Source organism: Artemia sp. Qi Xiang Cuo, chromosome 12, assembly GCF_049724085.1.
Source record: "Artemia sp. Qi Xiang Cuo chromosome 12, ASM4972408v1, whole genome shotgun sequence".
Classification (NCBI taxonomy): domain Eukaryota; kingdom Metazoa; phylum Arthropoda; class Branchiopoda; order Anostraca; family Artemiidae; genus Artemia; species Artemia sp. Qi Xiang Cuo.
In genome coordinates, this window is record NC_142805.1 from 23288274 (window position 1) to 23306333 (window position 18060).

General features: G+C 37.4%; 1 protein-coding gene across 1 annotated transcript in view; it reads left to right on the forward strand.

Annotated features, from left to right (window-relative positions):
* Positions 1-18060, forward strand: part of LOC148945906 (uncharacterized) — a 684784-nt gene that overhangs the window by 331222 nt on the left and 335502 nt on the right. The window contains exon 7 of the mRNA XM_089097548.1: positions 7643-7737. Within this exon, the coding sequence (XP_088953674.1) occupies positions 7643-7737 (95 nt within the window). The remainder of the gene's footprint in view (positions 1-7642; positions 7738-18060) is intronic.

Below are 18060 nucleotides of genomic sequence, written 5' to 3' on the forward strand. Positions count from 1 at the left end.
GTTAAGAATAACGTTTTAAAAAACGTCGATTTACATGAAATTACTTATTGACGTCGATAACGTCAAATTTATATGAAAATATGTGTAAAGAATAACGTTTTAAAAACCGTCAATTTACATGAAATTGCTTATTGACGTCGATAACGTCAAATTTACATGAAAATATGTGTAAAGAATAACGTTTGTAAAAAAAAACGTCGATTTCCACGCTACTTAGCATCAAGAGCATCACTTGACGTTAATGAGTAAAATAGCTCAAAATTTTATTCTCAAACCCTCTTTATAAAACTGTAATGCTAAAACACTGAAGGGGCAGCATTTGGCCTTAAAATAATCCCTTCAGAAATGAAAGATCCTCGGGGAAAATTTAAGTTCTGCAAATTGTCATATACGAGGGGCTAATAACTGACCGTCGCAGGTGTCCCTTCCTTCGTGCCTCCGGCTGTGCCTCTGTGCCTCCGGCATGCCTCCGTGCCTCCGGCCTGCCTCCGTGCCTCCGAGACACCCGGCCTCGTTGCTTGTTCAAAAATTAGGGATTTTTTTAAACTTAACAGGGAATTCGCACCAGAAGCTGGCAACACTGATTCTCGCCGTTGTTTGTAATTATTCTGATGTAATTTTGCTGATATGGAGAGCCCAGATCAAGAGGAACCAAATTTTAGGTAATCCAAGCATAGGTATAGAGTTAGGGCAAGTGATAGTTTTTTTTTGTGTGGGGTAGGGGGGTCCAGCCTGCTTAAATAATAGGCTATACCATGCTGTGTAAATATAGGCTAGGCCTAGAGGAAGGGTATCTAAATACAGGGTGATTCTGGTGCTCCAGAAAGCTTGGCAGAAAGTTGCAAATAATTATTTTGATGAGCTGCAGAAAATATGAAGACGCGGTCGTCCATGAGCAAGTGAGATGGAACAGATTTTGGAGTTGCGTTGAATCCGCTTGACAGAGCGTTCTCCTGACTTCCAGGACGTGGTCCATATTATGTGAAAGTTCAGAGCGTGCCTTGCTCGTCCCAGTGTTATGTTACAAATTGGACCTTATACTATATCCGTATCTGACGTTAAGAAAGCTGTCCAGGGACAGCCAAGGGACTCGCATTTCTTAAACCCCAGTGACCTAAACAGTGACGCCATAATAAATTACGATGCATGAGTAAGACTGTCACATGAGAGGATTCAGTCTTTAATGAAACAGCGTGTTCCTGGAAGCGAAGGAACACAGTTTTATCTTTGGCTTATGTAAAGCGTACGGCGCGTTTTTTACGACGGCAAACTTTCTCCTCTTGAGAGGTTATCTTTACTTGGCCGCAAGGCCGTATCCAGGGGGGGGGGTTACCCGGTTTGAACCCCCCCCCCCGAAATTTTTTGACCGACTCGAAAATAAGTCCAAAATTAGTAAAACCTAGGTAAAAATCAGTAAAATTAGTCGAAAACTGAATCAAAAATTAGTAACCCCCCCCCCCAAAAAAAAAGTCAAAAACTAGTAAAACCCCCCCTGAACAAAAATCCTGGATACGGCCCTGCTTGGCCGTATTGTTTACTGCGTTCGACATTGGAGATCCTGGGTCCTAAAAGGTGGACATTATGCTTTGAACGAGAATTTTATTACCACAAACCTTTACCATTGCCTAGAGATAAATATGCATTCCCTAGTGCTTCTCATTCGTCGATTCAAACGGCTTGGGCTAGAACGTCTTTTCAAACCCTCCGACATGAATAGCCAACCGTGTGAAGATTTTTTTAGGAAGATGCGGTCTCAAACCAGCACTTACAGTACTGTAATAAACTTTTCGTTCCTCCAACTTCTACATCGAATTCGTCGATATGAAAGTATAACGGATTTTGAAGCTCAATATTTCAATGAACAGTTGTCTTTGCCCAAGGCCATGCGAGTTAGATCCATTGGTGTTGTGTCTGTCAGTTCCAATTTTTCTTTGCCTGGGGACGATGAAATAAAACTCGAACTTGGGTAACCACATATTGAAAGTCAGCAAATAATGAAAGCCTTGATATCCGACAACGTACTTTCTGCTTTCGGTCACCATGTACCGAATATTCCTCTTTCTGTACTTCACGACAGTGACTCAGACGATGACTCAGAGGAAAATACTCTGTCAGATAAGCAGAGAAAGGCTTCCGCGACTGACACTGAATTGGGCTCGGAAAGTGACGGCATCTTTGAAGATTTGTCAGTGATTGCTCACTGTGTGAAACACCAAGTTGAGAAAAAATGGGTTAGTGAGCCTGTGACGAACATGAAGAATTCTAGGTTTTGTCTTTTCAAGACTTCTGACGGCTCCACAACACCAATAAAAAATCCATGCTGTTGTGGCTTCTGAGGGAAAGCTCTGAGAAGCTGAGTAGTGACCGATTAAAACGGGTGATGGTCCAGGGCCGACGAGTAGGACTACGTAAGTCGCCACAAACCAATGCAGAGGTCGGTGTGAAATCGGAATTGCGTATCGGTGAATGGTGCGTTTACAGACCTGTTGGCAGGGGAAAGAGAGTATTAGTTGGGTGGGTCATACAGTTTGGCTACTTGTCTGGGCGAAGATGCCACTCTGTTGACACTCAGAACATGGCGATGCCGTTCCCTGACGACATAGCAATTCTGTGCCACTGGTTCCGGCTGAATGCTGATCTCACATTAACTGCCGCATCGGTAGACCAGGGTTACTGTGACTCCAGCCTGTATATCATGCATTCAGCAGAACCCGTTTCTATGGAAATCGGCACCAACATTGTCTTTGGCTTTGACTCAGACGTCTTAACAAAGCTGAATTCATTTATTCAGTAAAAAGGGTTCCACTTTTTTGATGTCTCGTCAGCATCGCAATCATCAGGTTAAAAATGGCACATAAGCCTAAAACTGACCTCAAGACCATAACCACCACCATCACCATGTTCTGTGTGTCAACAGAAAGAATTTTGTTTAAAATTTTTCAAAGGTAGTTGTTATTTTTTTCCCTCCCCTCCTCCTCTCCACTTGGTGATATTTTAATACAGAAACATATAAATCTTATAACTTTATACATTATCATATCTCCTAAACTTCAAAAAAAAAAAAAAATTATGTACCAGTCAATGTATTAGTGGACATGAAGGCACACTACCATTTAACTTTTTTCTTGCCAAATATCTATCGCCCCCCCCCCCCGTTACACGGTGTCCTATCCCCTATAGGAGACGCCCTTCCAGTGGCATTTTTACTTCAATTCCATAAAATTCCTATCCTTCAATTTTCACTAATACGAATTCGAATTTTAAAGGTGGTCTTCCAAAAGGCTTATTCGGGCTTACTGTTACAACTTTAAAATTTTTTAACACAAGAAAACTATTTGTTCTCCCGTAGACTACGTGTCCTCCGTCAACAAAAAAACCATTCTTGCGGTGGCACTTTTTTCCTTCTTTTATTTTCTTTTTTTTGCTAAAACTTCGCTAAAAATTGATGTAACTGAAAAGAATCTTAAACCATGTCTCCTACGGACGAGGAGGCCACCCACGGCGGGGCTGGTCCTTCCAGCTCAAGTGCGTGCACCCCTCGTCCCCCATTCGCTTGAGTTCTTGATATAATTTTATGAGTTTCGAATGCATTCCGAAATCCAGGGCAGCGGAAGCGATGAATACCATCGGAAAACTTGTTATGCTCAGTAGAGCTCAGTTCCAGTGTCCTTTTAATTCGGTGTTTTGCGGAAAAAACCTCGATACAAATGGATATAACTGGAAAGAGTCTTACGACCGGTCTCCACCAGACGCGAAGACCACCCACAGCGGGGCTGGTCCTTCCAGCTCAAGTGTTTGTGCCTCTCGTCTCCCCTTCGCGTGAGTTGTTGATATAATTTTTAAGAGTCTGGATTGCATTCCGGGATCTAGGTGTGAATCATTGTCTATCATGAAATACTGTATTGTAATTATTTACTTCTCAATTAAACCTTATGCACTTGTCTATCATCCATCAATGTATTATTTACGGAACTGTATTATTATCAACCACCTAAAATCCTTAGTACGGTCCCATCGAATCACAACCAATCAATTTCTTTCTTATTTTAAGTTGTATAGCTGTAGTGAAGTGTTTGTTTACCACCTTGCCATGGAGAACTCTTTAAATTATATTATAAGTCTCAAGAAATGCATCCACAATTTATGCTTTATATCTTTAAGACTTCATGACTTAGTTTTACCGCAGGCATGGGACCTCACCTGAGACCTTTTGGACAAGTGTTTTCTTGTGAAATACCGTATTGTAATTATTTACTTCTCTATTAAGCCTTATGCACTTGTCTATCATCTATCATTGTGAATCAATAGATTTCTTATACGGCTGAGCACATTTGCTGTATTTCTCTTTTCAATTCCTTCGTGTTAGCTTTCGCTTTCTTTCTTGACTCTCATTGATAGTACTTTTGACAGTAGTCTGTATTCGCATGAGTTGAGGGTAACCTGTCTCCAGTTATTCAAATCTTCTAAACTACCTTTTTTGGGACCTTGAGGTAGTTGTGTTATAAAAATGTATATACCAAGTTTTGTATTTAAAGCTGATTGTAGCGAAAACTAAAACCTACCGGATGAGAAGTTTATCACAGCTAGTATATCGGTTCTAGGGTCTTCACAGTTCATGGTTCTCTCTGTGGAAATACGTGCTAACAAATACATGCCAAACTTGATCGCCAAATATCAAGGTTTGGTATTTAGGTGAATCTTTTGAATCCGTCTCAAACGATAGCTCCGTGCCTCCGGTTGTGCCTCCGTGCCTCCGGCGTGCCTCCGTGCCTCATGCCTCCAGGTGTCCCTCAAAATGCCCAGTTGTTACCCCTCGGTCATATAGCAGAAAACTAATTTGTTATTTAGCAACTTAGAAATAGTGGAATAACATACAATTAATCAGCAGTTTCTCTTCGAAAAGACGGAGTAACTTGTTGCTCTTAAAATGTCGCCTCTTAATTTATTCATCCATTTTAATTTTCATTCGTTTGAGATATCTATTGCTGAAAGGGAGAAAGAAGAAGTTCTGTGAAACTACAATGTAGATGTTAATTATATGTTTTGCAGGATGGTATAGGTCCAGCAGATATAACAGTTATTTGACACAAAATTCTTTGGAGGGGACTTAATTCATCAAAACAACAAGAGAGAGAGAGAGAGAGAGAGAGAGAGAGAGAGAGAGAGAGAGAGAGAGAGAGAGAGAGAGAAAGAGAGAGAGCAGGAGAAAGAGAGAGATGGAGGGGAGAGAGCGGGAGAGAAAGAGAGGGAGAGAGAGAGAGAGAGAGAGAGAGAGAGAGAGAGAGAGATGGAGGGAGGAAGAGAGAGAGATAGAGAGAGAGAGAGAGAGAGAAAGAGAGAAAAAGATATAGAGAGAGAGAGAGAGACAGAGAGAGAGAACCAGATAAAAATGGAGAGGCAGAGACACAATCACTGAGATGAATTCCCTCAAAGAAACAATAGCAAGATTAAGTTTTTTTCAATGGACTGTAGAAACAAAAGTTCATCTAAAGAAAAATGAAGCAAGGTAAAATAATACTTAGGACAAACCATACGAAATTCTCCATTATTGTTTAAAGAGCACAGGAAAAACCAAATCTTGAAAACATCATGCTTGAGCAAAAACATGGCAGAACACATTAACCTTCTAAGAGTCAAAGAGTCTAACAATTACCTGGCACGAACGCCAGTATTTACTCGGGAGCTTATTTCGTCAAGTTGCAAAAGAGAGGGTGAGAAAGAAAGGGAAGAGAGACACTGAGGGAGGTATAGACAGAGCCAAATTCCTGAAATGAATGTTTTTTGGGGAAAATAGTACGTCTGGTTTTCTGAAATAAAACAGAATATAAAAATCTTCATATCAAGGAACACCAAAGGAGTTTAAATGATAATTAGTACAAAACGTGTGAAATTATTGCTTATTATTTGAAGAACATAAGAAAAGTCAAGTCTAGAAAACATAATGCTTGAGTAGATGCTTGGTAGAAAACAATAACCTTTCAAGAGTCTAACATTGTCTTTGTTTGTTATTTCCTTTAAGTTATGTTTGTTGATAATAGTTTCTCTTGATTTCTTTGTTCTATCACTCCTATAGAAAAGTGAAAAAAAGCAAATCAGTTGTAAAAGAATGCTTTATACGTGTTGAAGAAAGTCTTTTCAAAATATTGCTTTCTCTGCTTTCTTGGAAGATAAGAATTGTTTCTGTTCAAGTGCTTTAATGATTTGTAAGGCGACTAATATGCTTAAGAATAAAGGCTTATTCATGGCATTTCTAGACTGATTTATAGTAATGGATTAATGTGGTTGGTGTTGCTCAATGCATTATTATATATAAACAACAGCTTACTGTTTGCTCTAAAAATCAGGATCACCAACTATGGAGGAGGGGGAACATGGGCAATTTGTTCGTTTTGCTCTTTTGAAACAATACCTTGTTTAGTATTTTCTACTTGACACAAACAAAAAGAAAAAAGATTGTCCCTCCCTGAGACTTAAAAAAATATATCCGTTTCTTATCTTGATTAAATAAAAAAAAAGTTTTTTAACTGAAAGTAAGGGGCGACATTAAAACTTAAAACGAACAGAAATTATTCCGTATAAGAAAGGGGCTGTCCCCTCCTCAGTGCTTTACTCTTTACGCTACATCAAAAGGTTATTACATCAAAAGGTTCTTTTGATGTATCTATTGGTATCAAAATTCCATTTTTTAGAGTTTCGGTTACTATTAAGCCGGGTCATTCCTTACTTAAAGTTTGTTACCACGAACTGTTTAATTTTAAAGCATTGAAACAATTATCCCCTAATTTTTGCATAGTTGCCTGGATATTGGAGAAAATATATTACTTACATTTATTATGTCGCAACAGTTATCACTAATATATTCTGAAAACTATTTTGTTGCTCGTATCTATCTTATAATAATAATTTAATTTTTGCCCACTTATACAAAAAAGGAAGAGCGGAGAAATGCAAAAGGAGAAAAGGAAAAACAAAAACACTTCAGCACCAAATAATAAATCTAAACAATAATTTTTTCATTCGCACTCGTAGATCAGATATAGAGGCAAAAACTCTAACGTTCAAATATCTTTTTTCGAAGCAAATGTCAATAGCCGAAAGGGTAAACACATTAAAGACCTTGATTCAAAATATTTCAGTAATTATCAAAAATATAGGTGTTTTTTTAAATGAGTCCCCCCCCCTAATGGGCACGAAAAATTCCTTCTATGTTCCTCCTGGGACATTAGTAATGTACTAACTTGGTATTATTGCTTTGATGTCAGTTCGGTCGAAGAATGTAAGAACTGTCGCTGCTTTTCTTGTTTCCTTGTTAGAAATTACAATTCACCCTTGATGAAAAATAAAAGAAGGAAAGAAGGAAGAAAAGAAAATTACCCTTTTTGGCCAATACCTCAGCGATTTTGAATCTAAGATGGGGCCAACCCGACTCTAGCACTCCCCTAAATGGTATCTCTGCATTAATATCCTAAATTTTAGAAATCCCAAGATAAATATTAATTAGCCAACTTGACATTACCTTACCAACTCTTTAGATATGACACTGCGGAAGTAAAAGGAACATTTAGGGAGTAAATCATTTATTAGAATTTTTTAGGGTATTAGTTTTTCTATTTTGTCTTTTCTTAGAAATATTTATTTTTAGGTACATAGCTCGGAGTTTTTCTCTGTTTCGTTTGAGTGTGGGGAAGAACCTGGTTCAGAAGAGATCGTAGCTGCTATAAAAGGAACTACGCTTAGGTAAGTTTTCTTTTTGACATTAGCATAAGTTGTTTAGAAAATAGCCATTTTGAAGTGAAGTTCTGAAGCCATACTAATTAATTCCTGTCTTTATGATTTTGAATAGGAGATTTCTTTTTTGTGTCCTGTGTTAGTGTTGACTTTGGACTAAGTTCTGGGGGGAAGGATTCAAGAAAAAAAAACCTTATTTTGAATTTAGCTGATTGTCATGTTGTTTCATACAATGTTAGTGTATTTTACTTTGCACTGTGTTGTAAAGTCGAGAAATAAAACGTAATTTTCTCTGTCTCTCCATTATACTCTCTTTATCTATTCTCCTTTTGGCCGCCCAGCCCCTCTTTTGCCATCCCTCCCCTTTCTTGATTATTGCTTGAACTAAGTTACATATATAATTTTTATTTGTTTATCTGTCAAAATTCCTACTGGATTTTTCCAGGAAGCCCACGGACCATCTTGCAGAGTATTTAGTGCATGATTTGTAGAAAGCTAGAACCTTATACCTAAATTTCTTGAGCTCCATATAGCTACATAGATACTGCCATTTTTTAAAAGACAATTCTAGCATCAACATTTGACATATGAGGAAAGGAGTGCAAAAATTTTCATATTCATTAAAGCATTTTTTCACCCAAAAAAATTGTTGTATAAGGCCATTATTTCACATATTTCCCGGGGGGTGTGGAGTGTGCTGCTGCCCCCCCCCCCCTTGAGAAAGTTCCTGACATAGTTCAGCCTTATTGGGATAAAAAGTTGAAGACTGAAAGACAAGGCACAAATAATAAGCAATATATTAGTAACACAAAACCATCATTATATATATATATATATATATATATATATATATATATATATATATATATATATATATATATATATATATATATATATATATATATATATATATATATTAGTAATTCAGTGGGCTCCCACTGAACTACTAATTTCCAGAGGAGGGAAATTTTCCAATGAATAGGTGCTATGATCGTAACTAAAATTTTTATCGTCTTCCTCCCCCCTGACCGTCGTTGGTTGCACCCTTGAGGAGTAGAATATATAATTAGTACTAAAATGAATTCGTGTTTCTTATTAAGATTTTAAATAAAAAAAAACAAGTTTTTTAAACTGAAAGTAAGGAGCGGCATTAGAACTTAAAACGAACAGAAATTATTCCGTATATGAAAGGGACTGTCCCCTCCTCAACGCCTCGCTCTTTACGCTAAAGTTTTTTTTTGTTTAAAAAAATTAAGTTGTGAGACAGAGTCAAACTTTAGGGTAAAGAGCGAGGTTTTGAGGAGGGGACAGCCCCTTTCATATACGGACTAATTTCTGTTCGTTTTAAGTTTTAATGTCGCTCCTTACTTTCAGTTTAAGAAACTTGCTTTTTAAGTTAATTTCTGATCGTTTTTTAGTTAATGCAGCTTTTATTTTGGCTCACCGTCATTGAATAAGTAAACAAAATTTGCATAAAAATTTTACTTTTCTTTTGCTAAATGGCTGTCTCTAAATTTGGTTCTGAAGTAATTTACAAATTAATTTACGTAACGAAGTTCTATATTCGTATATTTTGCTTCTGGCAAAAAATACAAAGTTGCAGATTTTTGCAGATATGAGTTTGAAACCTATGTTATAGGGTTTTCTGATACGCTGAATCTGACGGTGTGATTTTCAATAAAATTTTTTCACTTTTAGGGGATGTTTCCCCCTCTTTACAAAATCAGGTAAATTTTCTCAGGCTCGTAGCCTTTGATGAGTAATACTAAACTTAATAAAATTCATATACTTAGAATCAGCATTATAAGCCCATTCTTTTGGTACATTTATTGACATCAAAGTTCCGTTTTTAAAAGTTTCGATTACTATTGAGGCTTATCGCTTGTTTTTTTTTTAATTGTTTTTTTTTTATTATGTATATGTTATTACGTATATGATGGGGTTCTCCCCTTAGTCAATACCACGCTCTTTACGTTAAAAGTTAAAAAAAAATTTTATTCACAAACCCCTGAATCACAAAGGCCTTTTAATTAGAATAGATAGCTCTTTTGAAAGCACTAAAAAAAACTAAAGCGTAAAGAGCGAGGTATTGAATTGGGGGAGAACCCCCTCATATACGTAATAATTTCTGTTTGTTTTAAGTTCTAATGTTGCTTCTTACTTTCATTTGAAAAAACTTGTTTTTTTTTATTTAATTTCTGATCGTTTTTTAAATAATGCTTGAAAATCCGGTGCCCCCTTCATAGAAATGGCCCTTACCCCAAAGAAACATCCACCACGGAAAGGTTCTCCCGATTAACCCCCTCCTCCCGCCCCCCCCCCCCCACCAGAAAAAAATTCTTCCTGAAAATGTCTGTATACTTCCCAATTACCAATACAATATGTAAGCAATGGGCAAAGTTCATAACTTGCAGTCCTTCCCCTGGGAACTGTGGGGGATTAAGTCATCGTAAAAGACATATTTATTAGATTTTCGACTATTTTGAACAAAATGGCTATCTCAAAATTTTAATTGGGTGACTTTGAGAAAAAAATGAGCGTGGGAGGGGGCCTAGTTGCCCTCCATTTTTTTGGGTTACTTAAAAAGGGCACTAGAACTTTTAATTTCCGTTCCACTGAGCCCTCCTACGATATTCTAGGACCACTGGGTCAATACGATTACCCCTGGGGAAAAGAAAAAAAAAACAAAAACAAACAAATAAATAAACACGTACCCGTGTATCTTTTTTCTGGCAAAAAATGCAAAATTCCACGTTTTTGTAGATAGGAACTTGAAACCTCTACAGTAGGGTTCTCTGATACGCTGAATATGATAATGTGATTTTCATTAAGGTTCTATAACTTTTAGGGGGTCTTTCTCCCTTTTTTCGAAAATTAGCCAAATTTTTTCAGGTGCTTAACTTTTGATGGGTAAGACTAAATTTGATCAAACTTATATATTTGAAATCATCATTAAAATCTGATTCTTTTGATGTATCTATTGGTACCAAAATTCCGTGTTTTAGAGTTTCGGTTACCATTGAGCCGGGTCGCTCCTTACTTACAGTTCGTTTCCAAGAACTGTTTGAAATACTGGCATTTTAGGGAATGCACTTTTTATTGTTATCATTTGACGCTTGGAAAAAGGGACTGGACAATTCCTGCATTCATACAAATTCTCCATTTTCTTACAACTTCATTAAACAAAGCATCTAGTCCTCTATTAATTCGGTTTGCTACGGTTCGTTAAACCGACTTATTTAAGGTTGAAGAAGAAGAAAATCCTAGAAGTAATTATTTAGTCCTAACAAAACAGAATATCCCTCTAGGGGGAATAAATGAAGCAACACAATGGTAAGAAAGACGTGGGCAGTGTGCAGAATTAAGGTTTTTTTTCTTGAAGACAGCATTAGATTTCAATTTGCCTGCCTTTATTCATTCGATTATGCAAAAACCTATAATTATAGGCTTTTTTCCAGAACAGGTTTTTTCCATGAAAAAAGTTTTTTCATGGGCAGCGCAATAGCACTGCCTAAGTAAAAAACGATGTTGGCACAATGTATTATTTTATTTCTTTTAGACCAGGGCACTTCGTATCGAAAGACTTGTCGTAGAAACTACGATAAGGGCTCATTCGATTGGAAATTGGAAGGGCATGTGCCTTTTTAATAGCCTAAAGTGATTGGAAGGCAACCAACACCCCTTTCACGCCCCCCATTTCCCATAACACATCCAATCAAAATTTTGAGATAGCTTTTTTGTTCAAAGTAGTTGAAAAATCTGGAAAATATGTCTTTAAAGAGGACACTCTCCCCAGGAACCTCAGGGCAAAGGTTGTAAGTTATGTCCTGGGGGCATTTAAGGTTTTTTTTCTTATAGAAAGCGTTGTCGTAAAAACTTAAAAAAGGGCTCATTAGAATGGAAATTCAAAGGGCTAGTACCCTTTTTTAATAGTCGAAAGAGATTGGAGGGCAACTAACTCCCTTTTCACGCACACCACTTCCTCGAATACAATCAATCAAAATTTTGAGATAGTCATTTTGTTCAACGTAGTTGAAAGGTCCAGAAATTATGTCTTTGAGGAAGACAAACCCCTCGCAGCCCCCAGGGCAAAGGTTGTAAGTTATATCCCGGGGACATATAAGGTTCTTATAGAAAGGGTTGTCGTAGAAGCTTTAAAAAGGGCTCAATCAATTGGGAATTGAGAGGGCTAGTGCTCGTATTAATAGTCAGAAGTGACCAAAAAAAGAGGCTCTGTCTTTTTCTCTGAAAAAGGCTATGTCAATATAATACGAACAGAAATTAATTTAAAAAAAATTTCCACAAAATAAGTTTTTGAAAAAGAAGTAAAGAACCCTATTAAACCAAAAATGAACAAAAATAAAACAAAAAAATCTACCGAGCATATAACTACCACAAATCAGAATCAATAAATAAATGAACCCCAAAACAAAGAGAAACTAAAATAAATCACAGAGTCAAACTTGAAACGAGCAGAAGTTGATATGAGTAGGGTTCTAAGCCCCCATGCTTTCTAAAAGCCAGAATATAATTTTGTACTTTACTGAAAAAATTTTTTGAAATGTTTTCATTTTTAAAATTTTAAGAAATTAAAAATTAATCAAGATTTTAAGGAATAAATATCAGCAGATATATATTAAACTGACAATGCACATTTTTTCAGTAAATTCATTTGAATTTTTTCAGTAAAGTACAAATTATATTCTGGCTTTTAGAAAGCATAGTGGGTTTTGAAACCTACTCTAATTAATTTCTGCTCGTTTTGAGTTTGACTCTGTGATTTATTTTAATTTCTGCTTGTTTTGGATTTCATTTATTCATTGATACTTATTTGTGGTAGTTGTATGCTTGGTAGATTATTTGGTTCTGTGTTTGTTAATTTTTGGTTTAATTGAGTTCTTTACTTTTTTTCAAAAAGTTATTTGTGGAAAAAGTTTTTTTTAATTAATTTCATGAAATATCCAGTTTTCGTTGCTGTATCTTCCTAGACTTTTTCCACTTAAAATACTTCTATTATTTAGGAGATGTGTAGGTGAATCAGAGCTTTGGCTTCCTTGATATCCTAGACTCCCCCGAATTTCTGGGCACTTCTTATTCAAATCATCCAATAAAATCTGTTTTTTTAATACTGGACCACAAAAAAATCCTGCATTTGTGCCTGCTACTACTAACAAAATAACACACTTCTATAGCAAGCCCCCTGCAGGTGCCTAGTTTATTATGGGGCAGGGGGCAACTGTCTCCTCCAGGCCTCAGTTCCCCCTCCCATTCCAAGCTGATATTTATTTTCTGCAAAAATTCTTGTAAAAACTAAGATAACCCTGTATTATTCAAGCATCCAGAGAAACAGGTCAGTTTTCTCTAGTATATATTTTGCTCTTATGGTAATATATGGCTCATTGTTCCCTGCCATTTTCACTTGATTTGGGAAAATTGGCTCCAACTTTGCCTCCCGCCAGGATTTTGACAAAATTATGCCACTGGCACCCTGTCACCAACACAGCTGCGCATGCTCTTCTCCACCCTAGTCTATTATGAACCTTCCCTCTTTAACCTCTCTCATTAATTTATAATTTCCTCTTTATATTATAATTCCTTATTATAATATATAAATATATATTTATATATTATATATTTATATATTTATTATAATATATAATATATAAATTATAATTCCTTATGAACTCTTCCAACCCAGTCATCGTTAATTTGACCTCATATGAATGAACAGAAAAGCATAATTGTTTGCATTATGCCATTCTTCATTCGTCAAACGCGACCAACTTAATCCTTCTTTCATTATAACCCTAGAAAGTGGAATCGAACCAGGTTTGTCGTACAGTCTACTATTTGATATACGTTGGAGGGAAAGCTGTCCTCATGTGATGAAATAGTTTGAGTCCTCCATTCTGTCATAAGTTCCTTCGTCTGCCCCTATCAGTAGAAGGGCCTTATTGACTCCGACGATAACACCACCCCTTCGAATCCCGATCCGGACACTTTTTTTAAAACTCCCACGCGAACACCATATATGGGCATAGAGTCATTAGGGAGAACATGTGGTTAATGGGGTCAATGACCTCTTTTTCCAAGGTCGATTTATTTGATGTTTCTATGTGTAATAGCTCCGGGGCGAAGGTTGCACATGCGCATTGAATTCTAACGGGAACAATGTTATTGATCTAGGACTCGAGGGGGAGTGAATTTCCGAGAACTTGATTGCGTAATCAAAGTGTGTCAACAACAACAACAACGACCTTGACATTCGCTGAGAGCGTGCACTTACAACAACAAAAACCCGGAATTTGGAACACCTGTGCTGTCGACCTCAATTCACCTATAGTGAATCAATAATTCCCCTTAGAAACAACAAATTAATTTCCCTTTCTTGACAGATCAATCAATCAATGACATCATCTGTCAGACTTTAAAAATTTCCGCCTAGAAACATTTCTCCAGGAATAGATCCAAGTCATTAATGTCTTCGCCTCGGGAACAGTTCTACTGGTCGAACTCCAAAAGATATTAATAACCAAAGGCCATGGAAACAATTAGGCAAGAAACATCTTAGCGATGAATTGTTTTAGCGCGCGAAAAGGTTTCCTATTAATTTGAAATGCGTTAGCGCAGAGATGCCAATAACAAAGGAACACGCTGAATTTACGTTTAGGGATTATTTGGGCGAAACCGTTTTAGACAGGTTATGGAACTATTTCGGCGAAACAGATAGAGACATTTTAAAAGAAGATTTTTGAAGAGATTTTAGAAGAGAATTTGAGTGTGGTCGTTATAATACACAAGCTTCATTTGAACAGTGTTGTGAGGTCCTCTAACCCAACCCCAAAGGGCTCCGCTGCCCCCCCCCCACCCCGAAGGAAGCCCCCGGTCCTCAAAGCCCCCCAAGCTCCCAAAGGCCCTCCACCGGTCCCCAAATGTCCCCCAGGCCCCCAACTGCCCCCCCGAACACTCAAAGGTCCCCCAAGCTCCCAAAGGGCCACCGGCGCCCCCAAAGGCCCACCCCAGACCCTCAACGGCCATCCCCGGGCCCCCCAAAGGCCCATCGAGTTTCCAAAAGACCAACAGGGTTCCAAAGGCCCTCCACCGGTCCCCATATGTCCCCCAGGCTCCCAACTGGCCCCCCGGACCCCCAAAGGCCATCCCCCTGGCCCCCAAAGGTCCACCGGGCTCCCAAAGGACCAATCGGTCCTCAAGTGCCCCCCAGACCCCCCAAAGCCCACCCGGTGCCCCAGAGGCCCGCCACCGGGCCCCAAATGTCCCCCAGGCCCCCAAAGGCCCTCCCAGCGCCTCCCAAAGACCCCCCAAGACCCCCCCAAGCCATCCCCCGCCCCCCAAAGGCCCAACGAGTTTCCAACCGACCAACAGTGTTCCACAGGCCCTCCACCGGTCCCCAAAGGGCCCCCCGGCTCCACACTTCCCTCCCGGCCCCCCCCCGGGCCTCCCTCGGCCCCACCACGGACCCCCGGTTCCCCAAGGCCCCATCAGTCCTGAAGTGGCCCCCCCCCCCCCCAACGCCCTTCCTGGGCCCCCAAGGCCCTCCCCCCAGCCTCCAATGTCCCCCCGGCCCCCAAAGGCCCACCCGGCAGCCCCAAGGCCCCCCTCGACCCCCCAAAGCCCTCTCCGGACCCCAAAGCCCATCCCAGTAGCGTTTGGTTGTGGTTTACCTTGTCACAGTTACATTTTCTTGATTTTTCAAAGTTCATTCTGAATTTCTTTAGTTGAAATGCAAGAGTTGGAATATTTCAGTAGCGTTCGGTTGTGGTTTACCTTGTCACAGTTACATTTTCTTGATTTTTCAAAGTTCATTCTGAATTTCTTTCATTGAAATGCAAGAGTTGGAATATTTCAGTAGTTTTTGGTTGTGGTTTACCTTGTCACAGCTAAATTTTCTTGATTTTTCAAAGTTCATTTTGAATTTCTTTCGTTGAAATGCAAGAGTTGGAATATTTCAGTAGTGTTTGGTCGTGGTTTACCTTGTCACAGTTACATTTTCTTGATTTTTCAAAGTTCATTTTGAATTTCTTTTGTTTAAATGCAAGAGTTGGAATATTTCAGTAGCGTTCGGTTGTGGTTTACCATATCAAAGTTACATTTTCTTGATTTTTCAAAGATCATTTTGAATTTCCTTTGTTGAAATGCAAGAGTTGGAATATTTCAGTAGTGTTTGGTTGTGGTTTACCTTGTCACAGTTACATTTTCTTGATTTTTCAAGGTTCATTTGAATTTCTTTCATTGAAATGCAAGAGTTGGACTATTTCAGTAGTGTTTGGTTGTGGTTTACCTTGTCACAGTTAAATTTTCTTGATTTTTCAAAGTTCATTTTGAATTTCTTTCGTTGAAAAGCAATAGTTGGACTATTTCAGTAGTGTTTGCTTGTGGTTTACCTTGTCACATTTACATTTCTTTATTTTTAAAAGTTCATTTGAATTTGATTCGTTGAAGTGCAAGAGTTGGACAATTTCAGCATCGTTCGGTTGTTGTTTACCATGTCACATTTAAAATTTCTAGATTTTCAAAGCTCATTTTTAATTTACTTCTTTGAAATGCACGAGTTGGAATATTTCAGTAGTGTTAGGTTATGGTTTACCTTGTCAAAGCTAAATTTTCTTGATTTTTCAAAGTTCATTTTGAATTTCTGTACTTGAAATGCAAGAGTTAGAATATTTCAGTAGTGTTTGGTTGTGGTTTACCTTGTCACAGTTACATTTTCTTGATTTTTCAAGGTTCATTTTGAATTTCTTTTGTTGAAAAGCAATAGTTGGAATATTTCAGTAGCGTTCGGTTGTGGTTTACCATGTCACAGTTACATTTTCTTGATTTTTCAAAGCTCATTTTGAATTTCCTTTGTTGAAATGCAAGAGTTGGAATATTTCAGTAGTGTTTGGTTGTGGTTTACCTTGTCACAGTTACATTTTCTTGATTCTTCAAAGTTCATTTGAATTTCTTTCTGTGAAATGTAAGAGTTGGACTATTTCAGTAGTGTTTGGTTGTGATTTACATTGTCACTGTTACATTCTCTTGATTTTTCAAAGTTCATTTTGAATTTCTATCATTGAAATGCAAGAGTTGGAATATTTAAGTAGTGTTTGTTTGTGGTTTACTTTGTCACAGTTACAATTTCTTGATTTTTCAATTTTAATTTTAATTTCCTTTGTTTTATTTCAAGAGTTGGAATATTTCAGTAGTGTTTGGTTGTGGTTTAACTTTTCATAATTACATTTTCTTGATTTTTCAAAGTTCATTTTGAATTTCCTTTGTTGAAATGCAAGAGTTGGACTATTTCAGTAGTGTTTGCTTATGGTTTACCTTGTCACAGTTACATTTTCATGATTTTTCAAAGCTCATTTTGAATTTCTTTCGTTGAAATGCAAGAGTTGGACTATTTCAGTAGTGTTTGGGTGTGGTTTACCTTGTCACAGTAAAATTTTCATGATTTTTCAAAGTTCATTTTTAATTTCTTTAGTTGAAATGCAAGAGTTGGAATATTTCAGTAGTGTTTGCTTATGGTTTACCTTGTCACAGTTACATTTTCTTGATTTTTCAAAGTTCATTTTGAATTTCTTTCATTGAAATGCAAGAGTTGGTCTATTTAAGTATTGCTTGCTTATGGTTGACCTTATCACAGTTTAATCTTCATCATTTTTACAAGTCGTTTTCAAATTTCTTTCGTTGAAATAAAAGAGTTTTAATATTTCCAAGGTGTTTTTATGTTATATAACTAGTAAGAGATAAAGTTCCCCAATGTTTGAAATTTCATTTGAATTTCTATCGTTGAAATGAACGAGTTGTAATATTTCAATAGTGTTTGGATATGGATTACCTTGTCACAGTTACATTTTCTTGATTTTTCAAAGTTAATTTTGAATTTCTTTCGTTGAAATTAAAGAGTTTTAATATTTCAGTAGTGTTTGGTTGTGGTTTGCCTTGTCACAGTTACATTTTCTTGATTTTTCAAAGTTCATTTTGAATTTCTTTTGTTGAAATGCAAGAGTTGGAATATCTCAGTAGCGTTCGGTTGTGGTTTACCTTGTCACAGTTACATTTTCTTGATTTTTCAAAGTTCATTTTGAATTTCATTTGTTGAAATGCAAGAGTTGGAATATTTCAGAAGTGTTTGGTTGTGGTTTACCTTGTCACAGTTACATTTTCTTGATTTTTAAATGTTCATTTGAATTTATTTAGTTGAAATGCAAGAGTTGGAATATTTCAGTAGTGTTTGGTGGTGGTTTACCTTGTCATAGTTACATTTTCTTGATTTCTCAAAGTTCATTTTGAATTTCTTTCGTTGAAATTCAATAGTTGGAATATTTCAGT